The sequence below is a fragment of the Protopterus annectens genome, chromosome 4.part0, assembly GCF_019279795.1.
Source record: "Protopterus annectens isolate FY-2018-M chromosome 4.part0, PAN1.0, whole genome shotgun sequence".
Lineage (NCBI taxonomy): Eukaryota > Metazoa > Chordata > Ceratodontiformes > Protopteridae > Protopterus > Protopterus annectens.
The window spans coordinates 1,743,862,688-1,743,888,761 of NC_056733.1; the positions used below are offsets into that span (position 1 = coordinate 1,743,862,688).

The window sequence follows — 26,074 nt, forward strand, 5'->3', positions numbered from 1 at the left end:
CAGCATGCTAGGACATAGATGTGTGTGTGGAGCCCACAGCATGCTGGGACATAGGTGTGTGTGTGGATAAATCAAGTTCAAGAGCCTACAGCATGCTGGGACACAGGTGTGTCTGTGTGTGGATAAAGCATGCTGGGACATAGGTGTGTGTGTGTGTGTGTGTGTGTGCGGCTACTCAAGTTCATGAGCCTACAGCATCCTACACAATGACAGAATCCACACCCTTTCCTCCCTGAATGGTGTGTGAATTTCCTTTTCTGAATTACCAGGATCCAGGCTCTACAAGTTAAGTCTTAATACAGAAAATAGGAACAAAGTTTAGCAGGCAGGATCAAATTGCTGTAAAGGGAACACCTGTATATTTTATGTATCAATTATGGAAAGGAAATGTTGTAAGTATTTGAATGAGTGGTTTCAGCTTACTAAAAATTGCCCTGGTGAAGTATTTCCATTAAATGGAACTTATACTAAATTAGAGAATTTGAAGGGTATTTTGGAAGAAAAGAAAAACAAGGTAGGTGGGGAACAATAGGCAGTATTTTATTCTTGGTGCAATGAAGCTCTTAAAAGGGAAAAGGAATCAGCATTAAGGGGATTACAGGATACTAAGAAGATGTTTGTAAAAGTAGTTAAGAAGGCACTACAGACCAGTAAAAAGGGATCCCTTAATCCTGCCTTGACAGGTTTGGAAGTGAGGATCACCAGAAAGCACAGACTTCAGAAGAGGATGATAATCCTCCAGTAGCTACTGCACGCCACCACCATATGTATGGTACAGGTGGCTCCAGTACAAGATTATGCTGTTTCTCAGCCCCTGCATTTCGGACAACTGTCCAGTGGACACCAGGTTAGCACAGTACTGTTACATCTCAACCTAGTTCCCCTATTTAACCCTCATCTTCAGAACAGGATCTGCAGTTGGAGAGGTTTCTTCTACTCCTTCTCATTTCCAAAAAGTCTCTACCTCTCCAACAGGAGCACTAGTACTTGATACACCTATAGCTCACTACACACGCTCACATGACAGGGTAGGACAAGAGATTGTTGCCTCTGGAGAGGATCTTTTGGCACCTCTTAGAGAAATATTGGGGGCTAAAAATAGAGAGGTTGCTCATCGCCCTTGGACCCTTGCTGTTTTGAATACTACAGCCAAATGTTTTCCAAATATTAGGAAAGATCTGTTAAGGTTTAAGGAAAAATTCTAAACTATAATAGAATGTTATAACCCTACTTTGACAGATTTAAACCAGCTACTTCAGGTAGTCACTTCTGATGAAATAAGAAAGCAGTTACTTGAAAAGGCTGAAATGACAAATTTTACTCTCACATGGAATGTACTTATAGACAATGGGACATGGTTGTTAAATAGAACTAGAGAAATGTGCCAAGGTAGGACAGATTGGTCTAATATATACAGGTAGGTAAGCAAAATAAAGGGGAAGCCCTTGGAGATTATGAGTTATCTTAAAGCAGTGTTTGTTAGACTTTCAGTAATACCAGACCCAGAACAACAACATAAGCCAATTATTGCAGCTGTTTTTGTGCAGGGTCTGCAAGCCCCTGTACAAAATCAAATAAAGCAAGTGCTTATAGACTGGCAGGGAAAGGACATGGCGTGCTGCAAATCATTCCAGAGAGTATCAGGAAAAATGGAGAAAGGATACTGAGGATAAGCTGTATCTTTGCAAATAAGATGGTTAGAAGCCCAATGGGATGAAGCAGAAGCAGGGGAAGGCAGAGAGGAATATCTAGAGGAATTAGTAAGAATGCTGGTTGAGGAGAATAATGTGCAGCTGGTTGGCAACAACGAGCTGGCAGTGCCCCTCCTGCCTCATCTGATGGATCATGCTTCAATTGTGGTGAAGCAGGACTTTGGAAAGGAGAATGCCCACACAGGCGAATGCAGAGAGTTCAAGATACCAGAAACTGGCAGCCAAATTATAACAATGCTGCATTTCCTCCACCACCTCCTTAAATAGAAAGGAGTCAGGAATCACCGCACTGACTATGTCAGAATAATAAAACAGAAATAAATCTTCCTCTGCTGCCAGTAGATCAAAAGGGACCCTATATTAAGGTAAAAATAAATTCAAAGAAAATTCCTTTCCTGGTGGACACTGGAGCCACTAGGTCTGCATTAAAGGTTACCTCAGATAGTCAGACACCAAGATCAAAACATAAAGTAAAGCCAGATGGAGTTACAAATGCTGCCATTATGTATCCTGTTTCAGAACCTATACCCATTTCTTTGGGACCGATTGAAGACAGGCATTCTTTCATTTTGAGTACTACTGCACCAATAACATTTGCTAGGAAGACACCTGTTATGCAAACTGGGTTGTACTATTTACTGTACACCAGAAGGGGTGTATCTGAATGTTCCAACAGAATCAAAGGGGAAAGTATTAACAGTATTAGCAGAAGCTAAGGAACAGCCTGTTGAAGGCATACAGACAGCTGAAAAACTATTCCAGCAGGTACTTTCTAACTTATGTGCTAAATATGCTAATGAAGTAGCTGTATTAAAATCTGCCGAACCAGTAAAAATAAAACTGAATCCACCGAAATCTGTCCCTAGAGTTCTGCAGTATCCACTGAGACCAGAAGCAGAGCAGGGAATCAAACCTCTAATTCAGTCCTTAATACAACAAGGAATAATAATGCCATCTAAAAGCCCACGTAATTCTCCTATTCTCCCTGTAAAGAAGCCAGGAAAGGATACTTGTAGATTTGTGCAGGATATGAGGGCTATGAACAATGCAGTATTGCCAACTTTCCTGTTGTTCCAAATCCAGCAACAATACTGAGTTGCATACCACCTGCAGCAAAATATTTTTTTGTGACAGATCTGTGTTCAGAATTTTTTTCTATACCCATCCACCCTGAAAGTCAGTTTCTGTTTGCTTTTGCTTATAAGGACAGCAATATACATGGATACTGTAACCACAGGGATACACTGAATCTCCATCATTTTCTCAAATTTTAAAAAAAGGATTTGAAATATGTGACAACTCCAGGTGGGTCTGTGTTAGTGCAATATGTAGATGATTTACTAATAGCATTGGATTCTTTTCAGCAGTGTCAGCAGGATACAATACATCTTTTAACTATCCTTGCAGAAAAAGGACATAAGGTGTAGAGAGAAAAGTTACAGCGGTGATCATCACAAGTATGTTATCTTGGTCATCTGATATCTCAGGGTAGCAGGCAGATGTTATCTCGTATTGAGGCAATAGCTAAAGCCCCATGACCAACTACCCAGCGTCAGCTTAGACCCTTCTTAGGTATGACAGGATAATGCAGACAGTGGATTTCTAACCATGCTGAAATTGCTAAACCTTTGACAAATTTTAAAACAGGATACACCAAAGCACCTCCTTTGGGATAGTGAAGAGGAAAATTAATTTCAGAATTTTAAGCAAGCTTTAGCTACTGCCCCAGCTTTAGGGTTACGAGATCATGGAAAGACTTTCATTTTATTTTGTCATAAAAGAAATAGATTTGCTCATTAGTTTAATATAGTACAGCACTCGATTCTGTTGCAAAGGGATTTCCACCATGTTTAAGGGTGGCAGCCACTGCTGCCATTGCAGTTGATTTTGCTCAATCACTGGTGCTCAGGCATTATCTTACAGTAGCCATCCCTCATTCTGTATCATTTCTCTCTCTTTTACTTAAAATGAAAACTCAACCCCTCTCGACTGCATGTCTAAATATGAACTTACTCTTCTGTCTGATCCATCCATTTCTCTCTTATGCTGTTCTGTTCTAAATCCTGCCTTTTTGATACCTACTGCTGAGGATGGTGAAGAATATGATTGTGTGCAACTAATTATCTGCTTTCTCCTGGGAATGACTTAACGGACACTCCTATATCCATCGTTGAACTGGACCTACTTGTGGATGGTTGCTGTGAAAGAAATCAAAATGGAAGTCTGGTCACAGGAATATCTGTTTGCGCCAGTATAATGTTTTGCTTCAACAAAGACTAGAGGGCATACATTCTGCCCAGGTAGCTGTGTTAGTGGCTCTGCAAAGGGCTTGTGAGTTAGCCAAAGACAAAGTTGCCAATGTCAACTCCAACAGTCTGTGTTTTTGGTGTACTATTTGATTTTGGGCAACTTTGGAAACAACGGAGGATTTTTAACTTCAGCATGAACTCAGACTAAAAATGCTTTCTTGTGAATGTTCTTTGAAATTCTCTTTTGTTACCTAAAGAATTAGCAGTAGCTAAATGTAGTGCCCACCAAAAGGGTAGAGATACTGTTTCAAAGGAAAATAAGTTGGCAGATAAAGCTGCTAAGCAAGTTGCAGAAGGACTTTATGTAAAATTACATGTGATGTTATTGCCAGGACTCTAACCATGATGATGTGTTTGATTTTAAGAGAGTATCAGCTTTCCAAGCTGAAGCATCACAGGGAGATGATCAGAGATGGTTTAAAGATGGATGCAGTAAATCCGATGGGTTATGGCGATATCTGGATGGCCGACTGGTGGCGCCTGCCTCCTTGCTACCTTACCTGGTAAGGGCTTATCATTTACCAGCCCATTCAGGTAAGATAGCATTATTTAATCAAATTACCCAAAGTTGGTATGCCTCTCATATTTTCTCTTTGATACTTCAGTATATTAATAATTGTATAGTATGTTTAACATGCAATGTTAGCAAAAACTTGAATGTTAAAGCTGCATGCCTACCACCACCTTGGGAACCTTCTGTTAATGTGCAGCTGGACTTTTGGCATAGGTTCATAGGTGTTAGCCTAGTAAACACCTATGAACCTATGTCAAAAGTCCATAATTTACAATTTATATTAGTGGTTGCATGGATGTTTTCTGCATGGGTGGAAGCTTACCCACGTCATACGGCAGATTCTGTGACAGTTGTTAGGAAATTACTTTTTGAACTATTACCTATATTTGGGGTAACTTTTACTATCAATAATGATCAGAGAACACATTTTTGAATAATTCCCTGACCAGAGAGATATGCAAGATTTTCAATACTAAGTTGAGTCTTCAGTGTCCCAACCATCCACAGTCATCTGTATTAGTATAGAAGATAAACAGGACACTTAAAAATAAGATTTCAAAGATTTATGCGGAAACAAACCTTAAATGGCCAGAGGCTCCTCCATTAGCATTAATGAGTATGAGGAGTGCATTAAACACTACAAGGAGACTGAGCCCCTATGAGATATTAATGGGGAGACCCATGGCCCTCTTCCAGCTACCCCCCTCAATGTCAAATGAAAAATTAACTCTAATGGATGATGTTATATTGTCGTACTACACAAAACGTATTAATTTCTTGCAGCAGTACCACAAATCTGCAAGAAAAGCTCTTCCTCAACCTCCTGACAAGCCATGTCAACAACTACAGCCCGGTGATTGGGTTTATGTTACAACTTTCCAGAGAAAGAACTGTGATTCTGAAGTGGAAAGACCCTTTCCATGTCCTGCTTACTACCTTTACTGCCATCTGCTGTGCATGACTGCCAACTTGGATACACTCATCACACTGCAGGAAAACATATGGTGTGGGGGCCCCAGATGAATCACCTTTGTCAACAAAGGAAGATCGAGGTGCAAAGGACAAATCATCTGCCCTAGTAAACGAACTCGGACAGCAGTCCATGATGAATCCAGTGACAACAGGTACTGTTACTTTGTTTTTGTTGTTGCTTCCTCTTATAAACTGGTCAAGAGAAAATAATTTCCTGTTGGTTCTTCGACAGTATGCTGTGGATTTAAAAGTTATAATACTGCATCATTGTAAGGCAGGGATTCCCAGGATTCCAATCCCTGCATCTCAACTGAAATTTGGAAAGAAACTTAGTGACATTAATCTATCTTGACATAATGGTAATGTATTGACTTTTTAAAGGTTGTGTCTCTTCAGCTTGAAACCACAAATCGTGGAGACACATTATGCCAGAAATGGGACTGTGCCATTGGGAACCAGCAGACATGAAAGTGTGCTGAACTCATTATATTTAAAAAGCTATTACCTAGTGCGTAGCATGGGCATGATAGGGGATCGTTACTACATTTGCTGTGATTGTTCCCACCCATGGTTGCCTACAAACTGGTCTGGATGTTGTTTTGTAGGCTATATCACTCTTGCAATTCAAAATTTCAAGAACTATCCAGCAAGCAGACTGAGAAATAAATGGGCAATTGACTGGGCAGAGCAATATTTTCAGTTTGTACTCCTGGGTATGGAGTGCAAAGGACAATGCTTGAAATTGCCAAGCTTGCTCAAATTCTTCAGGAGGTATCAAACCATACTTCACATCACATCAGGATGGCAAATCAAGAAACGACTGAAATTTGAACTGTGACATTACAAAATCAGGTGGTACTTGACATAATGCTAGCTGCCAAGGGGGGGTCATGTGCCCTAACATGAAGTCGCTGTTGTTCCTATATTAGTGACTGTCATGACAAACAAGAACAGTTAGCCAGATTCATGGAGCAAAGAGCCAAGGATCTGGACAGTACAGCTAAACAGTGGACACTTTTTGGATGGTTGGGCAGTGCATTTGGTAACCTTGGTAGTAGTATATTTATAAGGTATCATTAAAATAATTGATATTATTGTTTTAATATTTCCTTTTCTAAAAGTTGTGATTACAAAATACTTAATCTCACCTGCACATGCAATGCTACTTATAAAAATATCAAATATTGACAAAAATCACTGAAGATGATAAATATTATGATGCCGAAGCACATTTATCAAATTAAGAAGAATCAAAATATAATTGTGGGTGACACTCAGTGTCAGAGAGAGGACTACTGTGGAAGGTTATTATGTCTCATGTTTATTCTCCACAAAATGCATATTAACTTGTTTCTTCATAAATGAGTCAAATAAAGTGCTTATAACATGTTTATGTAAAAAAAAAAACAGAAAAAAAAACCAGATGCATGATTATGCAAGAGATAGTTTCACATAAGTAGTAGCTTTAATTTCAGGCGTCTTCCAATTGCATTCTCTCTGTAATGTACTGACAGATAACTGAAGGCAAAGTAAGTGCTTTAGGGGCATCCACTCCTAGCAATATGTTTTATTTGCCTCTGAGGCTTTTGTTGCCTCCCTTTCTTTTTTTTTATTTTATTTTACCTATTTGTTGACTGGATATGCCCACTGGATGCAATTATCCATTTGCAGGAACAGCCTGGAAGCACTATCTAGTTATGTGACTTGTTTGGAGCCAAAGAAGATGGAAATAATCAAGTCCTGTACACTGGGCACAGACTTTACAAAGCACCACACCAAATGAGACTTCCTCTGGGGAGGAAGCAGAGGAAAGAGCTTTTTCTGTGTCTGCACCATAGACCAAAGGGAAAAGATATATGTGAAGAACAAATCCATAATTTTCTCCTTATTGTCTGAGGAATCTCTTTACAACAGAATTCTTCCTCTTCTCTTTAGCAGTGAGAACTTTACAGAAGGCTCTTCATGTAGCTGCAGACTTTGTAAGGCTTGCAGAAATCCTTGATGCAAAGTGGTCAATATTTGCGAAGAGCCAGGAGATGGATTAAGGAAAGGACCACTCCTGATGTTTGGGACCTACACACATGCAGAGAGCTTAGGCTTGGTGATTTAGGATGCCTAGGGTGAGACTTCCAAACCTTGGCCACTGGGCTGCACATCGCTCCTTTGGCATGCCATCCAGTAGAGGGGCCATATCAGATGCCTTAGGAAAAGTTCGGTGGGATCTGCATCTCTGAGCCATAATAGGATGCCAGATGCCAAAGTCATGCCACCCAGGTCCCTCTCTGAAATCTCTACAAAATGCTTTTATTTAGTACATGTCGGAGACCAAAGATGGGCTGAGGACACCACGGGAGAGTGGGTGTGACATTTTTCAGGTGTATCCCTGGCAGAAATACAGTCATTAAGGTTGCACTCTGGACATAAACAGAAAACTCAATGAGTGTGGAAGTATGTTCTCCTTTACTTACTTGATTTACTTACTATTTGTTAATTGGAGTGGTACACTGGTCCAAAGACCATCTTCTGGTATGGCCTGGACCATAAGGACATCAATATAATAAATGTATATTAAGTGTTTATAGAATCCTTAGATGACACAGTCTAAAATAGCATAGTTTTTTTTAAACAAGAACATCTTTATTAGACCATCACTTACTACATAGACAATCATACATTTATATAAATGGAAATACACCACATTGACACATTCCTAGTCGCAAGCATTTTACATCACAAACCATACTGACACACACTGAGTTGCAAACATTATAAATCACTTATAATTTACCCAATCTTTCTCACTCAAACATTACATAGCTCATTTAAGTCCTGCCACATTTTAGACCTTATTCCTCCCTTGTATATATTGTTCCCACAATTCCCACAAAGTTTTCAATCTATCTACTGCTTATACCCTTCTGATACACAGACGTACCCTGGCACATATCTGACAGTAAACTGGCTACAAAGAAAATGTGCTCTACACAGTGATAAAACAAAATATAATAAAACACAGAGAATATACAGATATTCTCCAGCTGGGTATTTATCTGCCCCGAGTTCCACAGCAGGCTGAACCATGCCCGATTATGGACACCAACACTGCAATGCGCATGCTACAAACTCTGGCAGCAACAGCTCATATAGTGCAAGTGAAAACTGCTTTTATTATGGAGATGCTCTGACATCCCAGAAGGGAGAACATCTACTACAAATGGAGTGGGAAGAACACAAATGTCAGGAAGTCATGCTAGATACCCACACCTTCTACAGCTGAGGTCTTAAAAGTCAAAAGTATTGCTTAAAGTAAACACAGATATCACATTGGGGGTTAAAAGAAGGATTAGTTTTCAAAGGAAGCCTGTCTCTGTTTAAAATGAGATAGGGTGACTCACCATAAGAGCTTGCAATTTAGACACCAATCTTGAACAGACCACAGCAATCAGTAAAAACTGGTTTCCCTGTTGAGAACCTCAAGTCCACCAGGTTAGCTGGTTCAAATGGAGAACATTTTAGCTTCCCTAACACAAAATTAAGATCTCAATGAGGGGGCACCATTATTCTTGAACGACTCTTAAGCACACCCCCTTTCAAAAACATTTTGAATTGAGAATCCATGTGCAGACATGCTGAAATTGCTAATAAATGAACCTTGATGTGGGAGTGAGAAAATCCATAGGATAGTAACTCTCACATATACTGTAAAACCAGAGAACAAATAACCCTAAATAGGTACTGATTGTGTTGTTGGCACCAACTAGAAAACTTTTCCCATTTATTAATAAATAATTTTCTAGTAGCAGGTGTGATGACCCACCACTGGACCAGTAATCAAGGAGCTTCAATCCTCACATTGGGGGACATACACTGGGAGGTACACATACAGTATTTCCAGACGCAGCTCTCTGCATCAAGTACAATTTCCTTTAGGAGCACACAGAGACCACAATCAGTCCTGGGCTGTTTTCTACCTCATTCTCCACATCCACAACAAGGCTCCCCACTGGCACAGCTACAGACTTGAGATATCAGCTGAGTGGCCAAGCCAAGACCTCCAACCAGTGCTTTGTGTTCCTTTTGCTGACACACACACACACACACACACACACACACACACACACACACACACACACACACACACCTGGGAAAGGCTGGCACAGGTTTACTAGCTATGCTCCCTTCTGCCCAGACTGTAAGTTAGTTATCACTGCCACCAGCCAATTCTCTATTGGCTACTTTAAGGTTCTTCGCATAGGGTGTCCAATCTTACTGTGTGATGGTACTATCAATACAAATGGTAGCTTGACCAAAAGCAATGCTATTAGGAGTGGCCCACGTCACCAAATAAATATGCAAGTACTCCTAAAACTTAAATATGTCTCACAAATATCAGCCATAATGAAAGGGTTAAATATATTTAATAATGAATAATAAAAGAACAAAAAATACTGAGTATATGATCACAGTAACAGAGTTCAAAATCACAGGAAATATTTAAAACATTGCAGGACAGTCTCAAATAAATAAATAAAATATCTAAGCTATACGTCACTATATTCCTGAGTGAATCAAAGAAAATTATACTGTTCCCTAGACTGAATGACTCTTAGCAAGGCAGATGTGTGGTGAATGGATCTTGTCATGTCAAAGACAAAATACTGAATACTCTGTCTCAGACAGTTCTTAAATTAATATCCCAAATATTACTGCTGGGATAGCTTGCAGGATGACATCACTTCTTGTCATCTGACTCTATCCCAGGTGAAAAACAACCATTGATGCAGCTGGTAGCATTTAGCATCTACCTGTGAAAATACATACACAAGGGCTTTTCCTAAATCTTAGTACTTGGTGGAAGTCATAAAACAATTAAACAGTTGCAAGACAATGCAGAGAACCACTAGTTCTAGACATTGTGTCTGTTACTGCACTGAAACGGAAAGCTAACATCTTTTTTATTACATGGACATAAAGTAATTTAAATTTTCAGGTCTTTTTCTGAAATTAACCTCCTGTGTTCCAGTTTCCATTGTTAAAATATATACACATAACATAGAGTTCTAATAAATTTGTAACACAAGCATATGAATCATGTTGATATTCATAAATTACTTATAATTATTTACAAAGTTACAGATGGCAGGACTGGCAGTATCTGCTTTCATTACAGTTATCAATAATCTTCTCAACCTTATAAAGAGTAGGGTTAGAATTAATTAAATGTTTATATGCAGTAGGGTTAACTAAAGGTATAGCTAATGGGTTTGATGTTTGAGAAGAATGTATAAAAAAGACTGAGGAACATCATATCTGCCTTTTTAGGGGCAGCTAGCTATGAGAAAAATTACAGATAGTAACACACACAACATTTAAAGCTGGTAGAACTAAAGGAATGGGTAAAGGTTCTGGAAATTCCTTCTGTAACAGCTCATAATATTTTCTGAGGGACTGAGAAACCAGTTTTCCCCCAACTGAAAGCATTGTCACATTCTGTAAATAGTCTCACAGAAAGAGACACCCCCCCCCCCAGAGATAGAACTGGAAGTTGGGGTCCCCTGAATCAAAAATCTGAAGAGAAAACCTTCCTATTGTGATTTTGAATCTTGAACCTCTTCAGAAAAAGAGATATCAAAAGAAGGATCAATAGCCTGAACTAAACACTGCACCAGACCCAATAAACTAATATGTAAAGAAATCTGAGGAGGATAAATAAACGTTTAATCTTCTGTTTCTTTTTGACAGGAAAAATTGGGCCAACAGAGTTACTAATGGCAGCAGCAGCTTCGCTAGGAACGGACACAACATTCTGGCAAAACAGGGAAGCCTTCCCTGTTCTCTCTCCCAGGACCAACAAGTGTGGCTCTCCCTTGCTCAGTGAGGGGACCCCAACAGCTACAGAGGAAATGGATAACCTCCAGTCCATAGTGGCTTTAAGCGCTATATCTGAGGGATCTGGAGTAAAAGATGAGTGGTCTGAGGTAGAACAAATGTCCAGAACAAAGTCACCCAACTGTGGCTGAGGCAAACTTCTAATCTGCTGTGGTGGCAAAGGCTATTTGCTTAACTCTTCATTTTTGTGGATGGAAGGACTGACTAGCTGTGGGACCAACAGTTTGTTCCACAGTCAAGCCAAAAATGGTGCCTCTTTCCCAGGGGGAGAACAAGCAGCCAAACTCTGTAAAACTTAATTCTTTAAAAGTGACTTTTTTCATCTTAAGAACACAGTAAAAAAAAGCACTTTGTTGCCAGCCCCCAAAATTAAAAAAAAAAAAAAAACACACAATCTCTCCACAGGAAAAAAATGATTTTAAAATCCTTTAAACAATTTTGAACTGACAGGAAAAAAAGAATGCTCTCATTTAAAAGTACAATACAGTCTCATAACAGTCCATTAAAACACAAACTCCAGGCTATAAAATAATGTTTCTCAACAGGATTGTAGATCAATGAGTGTATGGGTACCTTTAAGAAGCTAAGGGCTAGCACAAGTGTATAAATACTGAGCACGTGCAAGCTACACTGCCATTTTGTAGTAAGCTGTTGAGATGCATGCATGCATGTATGTAAGATCTGTCTGTTAGCCAGTTCATTCATATTTTATGATGCTGTTGTCCCTCCTAATGTGTTTCTATGTATTAAAGCATTTACATGAAATACTCTTGCCTGCGTGTCATTTATGTGAGTGAGTGAGAGAGAGAGACAGAGAGAGAGAGGAGAGACATGGTGTCAGAAGTGGAATATCTAAAGGGCATGAAGTTAAACGAGGCATGGCTAAAACGATGCAAGGCACTTGCTTGGAACTGGTGGAATATACAGCAATGAATCATCCCTATAATGTGCATACCACAAAACAGGTCACAAATGAATTTCAGACATTAAACTTGCTTAGCACTATTCTTTTCATAAAATATGATGTGAGGCATACAGAATATTCTAAATGGTATTCGCATAAAATATTCAAATTACTATGGAAAATGTTTGAAATAAAGTCCGAATTGCATGAACCGAATAAAATAATGGGGAAACTACCGCATTTTTTCAAAGTATGTATTTTTCATATTAAGCAAAGATATCCGAATTATCAGAAGTATATAAAGTGTTTGCATGTTTGTGCAGTGTTACAGTAATGCTATTTTGTAAAACTTCAGCCATTACAGGGCATATTTCACAGAATACAGCCACTACAGAGCATATTTTGCAAAGTACAGTACTTCAGAGAGTTTACTGTGTATTTGAATGTTATTACGAGCTCACAGAATGATTTGTTCATATTTTCAGTGTGTTTGTGCACACTTTGTGGGCATGGCTGACAGATTTTGAAAACCCATTGCTCTTGTGTTTGACAGCATAGCAATATTGCCGAGAACTGGAGAATGTTTGGGCAAGAGTACATTTTCATACAGGCTGCATTTTCTGGCACAGATGACTGTACAAAAGCATTTATTCTACTTAATTTTGCTGGGTCAGAAGCGATAGAAAAGGAACATTTATTTGTGTATGCACCTGCTATCTATACTGGAGAGGTGGAAATCTGTCTTATTGTTGTACAGGCTGAGTCAAGATAGGACCCCGAGTGCTTAAAACGTAAAGTCAGAGAAATGTGTAACCCCCAGATAAATGTTACAAAGGACAGGCACTTTTTACACAAGGGATCAAAAGCCTGGTGAAACTTTTGCATCATATATAACTGACCTGAGAAATAAAGCTAAAACATGCAGATTTGGTGATTTAATGGATGAGTTGATGAAGGACAGACTTGTATGTGGTATTAAAGATGATGCTGTGAAAAAGATTTTGCTTCATGACAGTGATTTAACTTTGAATAATGACATTGAGATTTGTCAGATATACGAGCTCAAAGAAAAGCACACAAATATGCTTACAAATAAGAACAGCTCTAGAAGGCACAGTAAAGCTCATACTGATAGTATGCAGTATGTACTTAAAAGAAACGGGCTCCAAGCACGTGACAGCAACAGTAGCTCCTGCAGCACTCACTGGTAAACTCCAGAGCTTTCCAGCAAATTCCAGAGTTCGCACAGTCTCAGTGAAGCATAAGAACAAGTCAGCAAACTCAAAGCATTAGCCTCAACTTAGTTTCATTGCTGTCGTAATTGTGGTGGAAGTCATGAATCTAAAAACGAGAACTGTTTAGCTTTTCATCAGCAATGTTACAAATGCAATAAATGGAATAATTTCAAAAGGTTCTGTAAATTAAAAGGTCCACATTCTATTATTAAAATGGAACAATTTCAGAAATGAGTTAATCAATTAGAAATCTGCAATCCTACTCTTTATGTTGATGTTGTGTCAGTGTCCATGAAATGGTCAATGCAGTAGATTTAAGGGCAAAGAGTACTGTCCAGATAAATGGCAAACCCATGCAGCTCAAAGTTGACACAAGTTCCAAGTGCAATGTTACATCAGCAGAAACATTTGCTAGTGTGTCTCATGGTGAAAGGCTTGATTTGGCAAGGTGTGTGAAGCTTGTTGCTTATGGAGGTAAAGAAATTCAAACCAAAGGCTCAGAAGTGCTTTCATGTTACTCTGCTGGAAGGAACTACAAATTATTTTATGTGGTCAAGAGGCATGTCTAGTCATTATTACAGCTCAGCGACAGTTTGAAAATGGGACTGCTTTCATTTAATGAGTTAGCTTAAATGCTCTAATTTCGCCCAGTACATTTTTTCCACCAATGCTGGTCTTTATGAAGACAAACTAGGCAAACTTCCAGTTGTGTACTCCATGAAGTTAGACCCAGAGGTCAGTCCAGTTGTCAGGCCAACACAAAGCTCCAAAAGCAATGCAGGACAGAGTCAAAGCAGAGTTAGACAAAATGGTGCGACAAGATGTGATTTGTCTAGTTGAAACTCCAACTAAATAGGTATCATAAGAAAGGCTCAGATAACATCAGAATATGTATTGATCCACAAGATTTAAACAAAGCATTAAACAGACATCATCCAATGCACACAGTGAAGAAGTTGCAGCCATGATGCTAAATGCCACTGTTTTATCTGTCTTAGATGCAAAGAGTACATTTTGGCAAATTCAGCTTGACAAGAAATCATCATTGCCCACTACTTTCAGCACTCCATTTGGCAGGTACAGATTTTTCAGAATGCCATTTGGGACAGATTCTGCAAATAAAGTCTTTCAACATGGAACGGAGCAAATTTTTTCTGGATATCCTTGTGCTATTATAATATACATACTAGGAGGGGGCTATGGTGAAGTGGAGCATGGTAGAAACCTCAGAAAAATTCTGGAAAGGGTATATCAAGTGAATCTTAAGCTCAATTCACAGAAATGCAAATTCAGGCTACAAGAAGTTGCTTATGTTGGTCATTTATTCACCAGTTCGGGTCTATGACCTGCTCCTTCTAAACAACCAGCCATTCTCGAGTTGCCAGCTCCAGACAATGTTCAAGCCCTGCAACGTTTTCTTGATATGGTCACCTATCTAGACAAGTTCATACCAGACTTGAGTCAACTATCAGCACCACCCAGAGCTGACATTTAAAGATGTATCCTGGTCTTAGTTAGAGCAACATCAAAGAGCATTTGAAGTTCTGAAACACAGAATTGCTAGTCCACCAACTCTCAGATACTATGACGTTCACAAACAAGTTACTCTTTCTGGTGATGCTTTGACATTTGGTCTTGGTGCAGTCATTCTACAAGAAGATCAACCTGTTGCCTATGCATTGAGAGCTCTTACCCAAACAGAGATACAGTATGCCCAGATCGACAAAGAGCTTTTGTCAATTGTGTTTGCATGTTCAAAGTTCAGTGATTATGTTTATGGTAGACCAATCCAGATTGAAACAGACCACCAACTCCTAGTCACTATACTGAGAAAAAGTCTATGCATTCAGCCCCAGCCTGACTGCAATGTATGATGCTGAGATTGCAAAAGTATAATTTCAGTCTTGTCTACAAGAAATGCAAACTTCTTTATCTTGCTGATATATTATCCAGATTGTCCAGAAACACAACAGAACAGAATGAGAACCTTGATTTTGAAGTCATGGAAGTGAGAAATTTTTCTTCCACATATTTTGATGAGTTGAGCGATCACACAGCCACAGATTCAGTTTTACAGAGGCTCAACTACTTTATCAACCAAGGATGGCCGTCAAAGCAATCTAGTTTACCTCAAGAAGGCAAGCTTATTTTCCATACAGAGATGAGATTTTTGTCTGATAAAAGTATTATGAAAGATCCAAATGTAATTATTCCAAACATCTTGCAACAAGAGTACATTACCATCTTGTATCGTGGTCACCCAGGTACCGACTCTACCAAAAGAAGGGTGAGAGGACTAGTACTTTGGCCTTCTCTGTCACAAGACATTGAGAGAGCACTTACATCTTGTTCAGTGTGTAATAGTGCAAAGCCACATCAACAGAAGGAACCACTTCAGCTAAACCAGATTCCAGAACTACCTTGGTCATGAGTAGCCACCTGACATTTTTGAGAGGAATGGTCAACATTATTTGGTGTTAGTAGACTCTTACTCCATTTATTTATTTTCAGTTTGATGACCGGGGAGGTCCACTGGGCTGAAGGAACCCATTTTCAGTGGAGGCCCAGGGAGAAAAGCTCCACAAAAACATAGCAGACATAGTAAAAATTAAACAATTGGTAAAAATTATGTAGTAAAACATAAGCACAGTAGAATATCAACATAGTATGGTATACAGTGCATATTTACATGTAAATACAATTAGAGGTCGATAATAGAGTCACCATTATACTGAGGTTTTAAATCTTCTGAGAATGCTATGAAAGAAACATTTGTAAGAAAACAGTAAATATGACTGAACTCCTATTGGGTAAGGTGGAAGGTACTTTATGTATATGTATGTATTCATATATTAGGCAGGATTAGGTAGATTCGAGACGGACCTACTTCCCAATCTAGCACCCAGTACAGTCATTACTAAGATGAAGCGGCATTTTGCAGTACGTGGCAGTCCACACAAAGTTATTTCTGACAATGGCACGCAGTTTACAAGCCAACAGTTCAAAAGATTTGCTGAAGAATGGGACTTTGCTCATGGCATGAGTAACCCTGAGTACCTGCAGTCAAATGGTTTGGCAGAAAGTGCAGTTCAAAGTGCAAAACAGTTAATAGAGACGTCAAAACGAGGTAATAGTTATGTTTTTCTGAATCTCTGGAAATTCAGAATTGTTCCTCATGATAAACATCTTGGTTCACCTGCTCAGAGACTTTTGTTGAGACAAACCAGAACCATATTACCAATCAATAGACAATTGTTGGTTCCATGTGTCAAGAACAACAGTTCAGTGAAAAACAATCTGTTGAAGAAACCCCTAACCCAGAAGTCCTACTAAGATAAAACCAGCAAACCGCTCAATCCATTATGAGAAGTATATGTGATGAGAATGCAAATGTCCAAAGGTTATGATCGGACTGGTGTCATGAAAAACATTTGCCCAGAGTAGAGATCATACATTGTGGAATCACAATGAGCAATTTTTAGGTGGAATCGAAAACATTTGAGAAAGGTGTCCAAGCCTATACCACAGTACATAGCTTGTGAGAAAGACTCTCAGAGTGAGTTGTCCTTTGCTGCAATTCCAACGGAAGTTCCAGAGGACATTCCTGTTCCTATGATGAATCCAGACGTTCCTGATACGAGTTGTGCACCCCCCAGACTGTCCCCGTTTCTAAATTTGTTCCAGATTATTGTTATGAGATATGGTCGCATCTCTAAACCCTGTAGCAGTTATGAAGTAACTTGGACATGAACATTATGTTTTGTTTCTAATGTATATAGTAATGCACATCTAACTCTGATATTATTTTTACAAAGGGCAATCTTTTTAAGAGGGAGGATGTAAATCAATGTGTGTGTATGTACCTTTAAGAAGCTATCCAAGGGCTTGCACAAGTGTATAAATACTGAGCACATGCAAGCTAGACTGCCATTTTGTAGTAAGCCGTTGAGATGTAAGCATGTATGCATGTAAGGCCTGTCTGTTAGCCAGTTCGTTTGTATTTTATGATGTTATCCCATCCTGATGCATTTCTATGTATTACAGCATCTAAATGATGTACCCTGCCTGCTTGTCATCTATGAGAGACAGAGAGAGAGAGAGAGAGAGAGAGAGAGAGAGAGAGAGAGAGTGATGAGCGACAAAGTAGTAAAACAAAATTTTTTTCTCCATAGGGAACTTATCTCCCTGGCATTAACTACAGGTAGCCACATCATGGAAAGTAACCGCTATTTCTGGAAACATCTGAATGCTCTTCATGCCTAGTCAGTCCTACAGCTATATCTCATTCATTTTATGAATGTATTACAACAATGAACCTTACAATGATCAGATTCTGCAAATGTGTTTTAGCAAGGAAGCTAACATAAAATAACGGCATATTTACAAGAGAGAAGGTGTTGATAATCTTAAGACAAGTAGCACCAGAAAACTGTCCAATGGATGTGGTGCTATTTAACAGATGCAGAATGCTATGTGCAAAACAAAAACATGTTTTTCTCTTGTCAGCGACTTCATCTATTAAAATGATAACTCCATGAGCTCATTCAAAAATATAATGCAAGGTATCAGTGGAATCTTGCATTAAACTTGATTATTTTAGTGATGTTGCCCCAACACTATGCCTGATTGGACCCTAACACTTCACCACTGCCTGATTGGACCCTAACACTTCACCACTGCCTGATTGGACCCTAACACTATCACTAAATGTGGTCAGGTTCAAACACCAAGAAATTTACCTTTCAACTCTCTAGCCATGCTTGGCTTAAAATATCCCTAAAGCAAAATTATCTTACACTCTCAAGGCATGGTTTGTGCCCCATACAGCTTACGTCTGAATGGGAAAGTGATTTATCCCATCTAATGAATTTAAGTTCAGTCTTCCACAAACATTCAAACCACAAATGCAGTAAAATTGCCCTCCACACTCCTACCAAACATGCAAGTTTCACCTAATTTTGATTAGTAATTAGCAAAGTCTTAATCACAAGCATTTAACACATGGCAGTAAGGCACAATAACATGGTTTACCTCATGGTGTTTAGTAAACTGAAGCAACATTCTCTATCACTAAGTAAAAGAATGAAGAAATTCACAAATAGCATGTCCTACAGATGTCAAGGCTTAATGCAGAGTTTGCCACTTTAATAATCATCTATGATTCAAGGTACTTGGAAGAGTTTGCTTTCTGCTTTGTTTATAATGCTACAGTAAGGAAGTGTGTCTGCTGCTGGCAATTCTTAGGGGTGACAAGGAGCTTGGGCTGTTCAATACGTTTAATTTTATCTGCAATTCCTAAAAACTGAATGTATTGAAAGTGACACTAAACAGTCATGATTATATCCTTCTACATAAGCATGCAGTGTAGAACTCCATTTTCTGCCAAAATGTTACTTACATCAAATGGTAAGACATCTATTGTGGTATTGTATAGTTTATCTTCTGGATGTTCAATATTCCCACTGCGGAAAAAGTACCTGCAGAAAAAAAAAACAACAAAAAAAAAAAGCAGATATTGGCAACATTATATGGGGTATTTTTAATAAACTATTGCCAAAAGTAGAAATGCTCTCATGCTATCTTATTCATTGGTAATTTTATATCAACTGCAAAATTTACTTTTAGCTCTGTGAAGTTAGCTGAAAGCAATGCATTTTCAGCAGTCAAACCTCTTGAAAGCTTCCTCTGGTCACAGTTTTTAGCCTACTTGTCATAAATTGATTCCGCTGTAGAAATCATGCAAAGCAGGACATCATCATACTCCCAAATTACAGCTCCCTAGAGTTAATTATACTAGCGGCGTATTTGCAGACATTCAGCTTGCCACCTTTGGGCGGCTTTAAAAATCGTACTTATTTCTTAATACGAAATCTGATTCTATGTGACTGAGCAAAATTTAAGAATCAATGGACAGCTCTGCTGGTGTAAAGGGATAAATCCCTATGACCCAGGCAGCCAGACTTTGATTAGCAGCGTGGGTACCTGTTAGAGCTTGTGTGTGTGTGTGTGTGTGTGTGTGTGTGTGTGTGGGGGGGGGTAACTATACTTTGAACTAGAATTAGCACTGCTGCAATATTTAAGCTGCCTGTTTTGTAAAATATATTGTCTGAGGAAGTCTGTGTAATAGCACAGACGAAAAGCGCTTCATTAAATTTTATTTTCCTGTGACTACTGTGGTTTATATTACGTGTTACCCTATTGCTTTGACTCCAGATTTTATTTCCTAACTAAACTTATGCCTGTCCTCTCTTATGCCTTTGCTCTCCTTTTGTCATGGGGAAGGGAGGGGCATGTGCTTGTGAACACACATTCTGAGGTAGAATCCCTGATGGAGACAGGGGATCACATGTATGTGCTTGCCTGTGAGGGTGGGTGGGGCCAACTGATCAGGTAACAAGGCAGTTTGGCATGCATCACAAAAGCCTTTTACATGCCAGTCACGTGAAACAGTATACTTGAAGGTGCCAAGTAAAAGCAGAAAAAAATGAACTATCCCAGTGACTGCTTCTTTGATGATCCCTTGCTGCTATCTCTCGGTCGAGTGACGGGGAATGAATAGGCCTGTTGACCAAGCGAGGATTTGATGTTCTGCAGGTAGAAGGTGGCAAAAAAACTGCAAAGACAATGTAGGCATCCCTACATGTCTTATGACAGACCAGCATCTATAAATCAAGGGCAACTGTACAGAATTTATATTCTTGTTCTGTTACACTCCTGCAGATGTTTATGGAAGACTTTGGAATTAGCAGCTCATACAGTCTGCAGCATTAACTTTTTGTCTGCAACAATTTTTTTTTACTGAGATTTTATGAAAGGTAAAGAACATCTAGTTGTGAGCAAAAGTAATAAACTAAGCATACAAACAATAACCACAAAAATTCAAAAGAAAATCTAACTTCACAGAACTACATATACTACTTACACACAGTAATCCTAAACAGTAATGAGATACATTAAAAGAAAAAAAAAACTCGCTTCCATCTTAAGATTAAAATGCCCTTCAGAAAGGTCAATACAATATAACACTAGCAAAGAATGAAACATTAGTTGTATGACCAATTGATATAAAAGGTTTTTAACCAGCATGTTAGAACATATGGAAGTTAAGTTGAGACTTGTCTAGGAAGCAGAACTAACAAAAGGGAAAAAAAGAACACTGGTGTGTAAATATCAAAAAGAGGTGGTTTCTTAAGTCAGAAGAATTTTTGTAGTTTGCACTATACATTTTTTCTTGGGATATAATACAGTTTGTACAATCTCAGATACTTCATCACTGTTAAACTTGACTATTTTTTACAATGTATAACTTGAACAGCATAAAATTAATGGGCCAGATTCAATAAAGCCTACACTATGTACAGCATAGCCAGCCTTAGGCATAGGCCAACTAGGCGGCCACCTAGGGCACAGTTCTAGCAGGGGCGCTTTTCCACTATTTATTTGGTGTAGGTAGACCAGGATGGGGACACCAGGTGGAGTGGGGGGGGTGCCACTTGGCCCTTTTGCCTAGGGCACCAACTGACCTAAGGTCGCTCCTGATGTACAGCATATGTATTCAAGAAAATTCTTATCACATTGTTGTGCTTTATTGTCACTCAGAAAGATTACACTAAGTGTACATGTAGTCTACACTTTGTGGTAACCTTTATGAATCCCCCTCGATATTTAAAGCTACAAGAATATCAGTAGAAAAACTAAAATTAGGAGGAAGACGATGCGAGTTATGTCTGTGTTGTCTTTTCACTCAGAATGGTGTACACTTGTGTAAACTTGGTGTAGGCATTATTGAATCCTGGGAAATATATAGAATGACAAATTCCTAGGATATAATTTTCCTTTTTTATACCGATTGTTAATTTTCAGTAATAATGCAGACCACAAACATTTTGTATAACTGCAGTTCTATAAAATATGTACTATAGTTCCATTGTCCAGATTACTTGCAATGCATTTAGTTCAGCAACAAAACTTAAATATTTACTCTCTAGCACACATATAAAACATTCAGTAAAAGTTAAAAGGCACATAAACTAAGTAATTTATTTTCCCCAAAGGATTCAATGTCTTGCGTGCAGTGCACTGACATATTCTAGGAGATATGAAAAAGTACAATTCTGCAAAAACTTACCATAATAGCAGATGTTCTACTGATTGCTGTTGCAATATTCCAAACATATGAATTTTCACCAAAGTTTAAAACTTGCAGAAACAATACCAAAAATACTGCAAAGGTAAGGCTCCAGGTTCCAGGTTCCAAGAAAATGTAAAAAATTCACTGAATCCAAATATCTTGAGCAGCCACAACTTTAATGAACACACAAGCGCTTTCGCATATAGCTTCATCAGGTGTATACATAAGCTAAAAGACCACACCTTATATACTTAGCAGCATCACATGACATCAATTAAATTTAAAAGTATCTAGATTTAAAAATATATACATATAAAAAGTCAAACTAAATATATTTTCTAACAAAAATATAAAAATCATATAAAAAGTCATACAAGTATATTATCTGATTAAGAGTAAGGGAGAACTGTATTATATACAAGCATTCATCTACGTAACTTTCTTTTATACAAAAAGTGGTTTGATAGGGACACAGTCATTAAGGCCATGTCCAAAGTTGGCTCTGAGTCTCACTATCCATTGTGCTTCTAATTCTTCTGTCTAGGACCTAATATTCCCACCTCTAATATTTAAAAAAGTTCTACCTACTACTACAAATTTAAAAGTATGCTGTTCATCTGTGCTTACATGTCTAACAAGAGCATTACTGTTACTTCCTTGTGTCTATTACTGACACCTATGTGATAAATCCTGACAGCTTCCAGCAATGAGGAGTTGCATGGGAACCAGAAGTTAGATGACCAGATGTATGTGCTGTCATTCTGTACAGAAATAATACTTTAATATTAGAGGAGACTGAAGTCTCAGGGGCAGTCTTTCTTGGAACCTGACATAGAAGGATCACTTACCTACTTCATCCTCCCTTTCTCTAGTAAGTGAACCAGGGAACAGTAACTCTTCGGACTAGTCAGGAAAATATAGTGAGATTAGTTAAGTAATGTGAGACCAGATGGCATAATGGTTAGGTCTTCACCCCCCATGCACAAGGTTCGATCCTGACCTCCGACCAATACCTGTTTGGAGTTTGCACAGTCTCCCTGTCTCCGTGGGGGTTTCTTCCACGTCCGAAAAACATGCTGAGTGTTACCATCTCAAACTCACCAATGAATGGAGCTGTAGGAAGCAGCACAGACTCTACATGGTGCCCTACAGAGGGAAGAGTTGCACAGACCAACCACTTTGAGCTTCTATTGTGGTGCACAGTATCCTCATGATAGGAGAACATGGATTACAGACTGTGCACAATGGCAGTGCCAGCCACATGAAGGTGTAAAAATTTGGCTCCAGGTGATTTGGTCATGTTGACTAATGTCGCCAAAATGGGCATGGGTAGTTACTGGTGATAAGTGGGCTGAGGGCCTAGCCTACTCTGATCTATGCCAGGGACCCTTGCTAATGGTGGGGGGGGGTAAATGTGCCCCTATTGGCTAGTGTGTCCCCGCCATAAAGCCCAGCAGCCCTGGGCCAATAAGCTACTGGCCGGCCGGTGTCTAGTTGCCCATGCTGGATTACCTGGGATAGTTCTGTTGAGCGAAAGCTGGATGTAAAACCAACCAACCTGCCAAACATGAACTGGGAATTTATACGCTTAATGTAGGTTCACTGACAGGATGCAGCTTGGAAGTGGATGACATGATGATACGGAAGAGGCTGGTCATCCTATATCCAAGAGACCAGATGGAAGGGCAGTGCAGCAAAGGCACTTGGCTTGGGATCCAGACTCTACTACTCAGGAGGGGGACAGGCTAGAAATGGCATAAGAATTGTGGTGAGAAAGAGGCTTCAGAAGAGAGTAAAGGATATCAACAGAATTAATAACCGACTCATGCCAATCAGACTCCAGTGTAATGACAGGGCAGTATTCATACTAAGCTCCACAGCAGGGTTGAGAGAGTGAGGAAAAGAGTGCATTCAGACAGCAGTTGTAGGACCTACTAGATAAAGCAGGTCAACATGAATTGGTGTTGACAATGGGTGACCTGAATGCACATATCAGGACAGTCGGAATAGGATATGAGGACTGCTTGGGTCCACATGGGTGGGGCAACAGGAATGATGGAGGAGAAGCCATTCTAGACTTCTGTCTGGCAAATGGCTTGATAGTAGCTATGACACCCCTGCACTGGCCCAGTAATCAAGCAGACTCAATCCTCACCACTGGCAACAGTGAGGGACATACACAATGGGAGGATGGCAAGTACACACACTGTCAAGTACAATTTTCCTTAAGAGCACACAGTGATCACAGTCAGTCTGGGGCTGGTTTCTCCCTCTTTCTCCAGTTCCCTAATAAGACTCCCCACTGGCACAGGGTTAAGATCTCAGCTGAGGGGTCAAGCCAAGACCTCCAGCATCCTCTCTATCCAACTAGTGCTTTGTGGCCCTGCCCAAGTAGCTGACACACACTTTGAGATTTGATTTATATGCAGACACACAAGACACTCCCGGGGAAGGTTGGCACAGGTTTACTAGGTATGCCCCTTCTGCTCATATTATAAAGTAGTTTTCACTGCCACCAACCCCTACTTATCAGCTACTATAAGGGTCTTACAAAGGGTGTCCAATCCTACTGTGTAATGTTACTATAATCCAAATGGTAGTTTTGACCAAGTGCCAGGCTATTTAGGAGTGGGTTGTACAGTGTCACCAAATACATAGCATGGTTTGGTTGTTTATACAAGTACTCTAAGAGCTTAAATATGTCTCACAAATATCAACCGCAAAGATAGGTTTAAATATATTTAATAATAAATAATAAAAGAACAAAATAATACTCAATAAACAAACACAGTTACTTCAGAGTTCAAAATCACAGGAAATATTTTAAAACAACATTGCAGGACAGTCTCAAAAATACAGAAAACATCTAAACTAATCTTTTATATTTATATATATATATATATATATATATATATATATATATATATATATATATATATATATATATATATATATATATAAGAGAGATACTATGCCCTAAGTCTTCCTTCCAAGCAAGTGGAGAAGTGATGATGAGGGGATGTTTCCGGGTCAAAAGCAAAATACAAAATGCCTAGTCTTCCTCCGAGAGAGTTCCCAAATCAACATCACATTTAACTGCTGGGTTAGCCTGGATGAATCACTTTTTGTCACTTGCCTTCAGTTCCCAGGCTAAACCAGAAACTAATAGGATTTAACATCTCTGTGTGAGAAATACATCTCTCTCAGATCTTTGCAGATCTTAGAAATCGCAAAACAACAAAACGCTTACAAAACAATGCAGAAGGCATCCTAGTTCTAGACATCCTGTCTTCTTGCTGCATTGAAACCAACTTTTATAACAATCTTAAAACAAATTTAATTTCAACTTATTTTCTTGAAGTTTTGCAAGTTAACTCTGTATGCTCCAGTTTCTACTATTAAAACACACATTTACACAGGTATATAGTTTATCTACACCTCTCTTCTTTTCCAGTAGGATACTCAGTACTGTACAAACCCTGTTCAACACACACTTCTGTACCAGTAGTTTAATATACACAACATATAGCTCTGTATAAATCATATCAATATCCATAAATGACACAAAATTATTTACAAAATTCCAGGTAGCTGGGCTGGCAGCATTTCGGTTTGTCACAGTAGCCAACATATGGTTCAGAAACAGTGAGTGTCACAAGTTCACATACAATAGCAGCCAACATGCAACTCAGGCAGACTTCCTCCTAGTTAAGAAAAAGGTACTGGGGTAGAATCCATGATTGCAAAGTCATCTCCAGTGAAATAGTCAGCCCACAGCATAAACCAATAGTTGCCACAATCAGCAGTAATCAGTGGTCAGAGAAGACTAAGGTCAACAGAGACCAGGCTGAAGACCTGGAAGTTGATGGGAGAGAAAGTACAACAGTTCAAGGAATTACTCAGCGCTCTAGCACCCCAAGAAGAGGGGGAAAAGGTGGAGTTTAACAAGAATAGCAGCTCCTAAAAACATGTGTTAGGACTACAGAAGAGATATATGGCTGAGCCTGGTATGGACATAAGATACATAAGGAAAGCCGGTGGTGGAATGCAGAAGTCCAGGAAGTCAAAAGAAAGGAGGAGTGCAGGAAGAAGTGGGAGATAGAAAATAATGACCAGGCTAGGAAGGACTACTGGTTAGCCAAGAAAGAAGTTGCAATAGCAAAGAATAGGGCATCGGAGGCACTCTACCAACTTCTGGAAAGTGACTCAGTAAGTGGCACACAGAAATTATATCATATTGCAAGGCAAAGACAGAAAGATAAAGAAGATGGTCAGACACCCTTCATAAGGGATGCCAGCAGCAACTTGCTCACCAGTCCACAGGACATCAAAGGCAGATGGAAGCAGCTTCTGAATGAAGAAAACTCCACAGAAGCTGTCCTGCCCCAGAAACAGCCTATGATGAGAG

The 26,074-nt window shown here is 39.2% G+C and overlaps 1 protein-coding gene across 3 annotated transcripts in view; it reads right to left on the reverse strand.

Moving 5' to 3' along the window:
* MGAT4B (alpha-1,3-mannosyl-glycoprotein 4-beta-N-acetylglucosaminyltransferase B) overlaps positions 1 to 26,074 on the reverse strand; it is a 1,742,611-nt gene that overhangs the window by 117,625 nt on the left and 1,598,912 nt on the right. For all 3 annotated transcript variants that reach the window (XM_044069458.1, XM_044069462.1, XM_044069459.1), the window contains exon 12: positions 18,934 to 19,012. In XM_044069458.1, the coding sequence (XP_043925393.1) occupies positions 18,934 to 19,012 (79 nt within the window). The remainder of the gene's footprint in view (positions 1 to 18,933; positions 19,013 to 26,074) is intronic.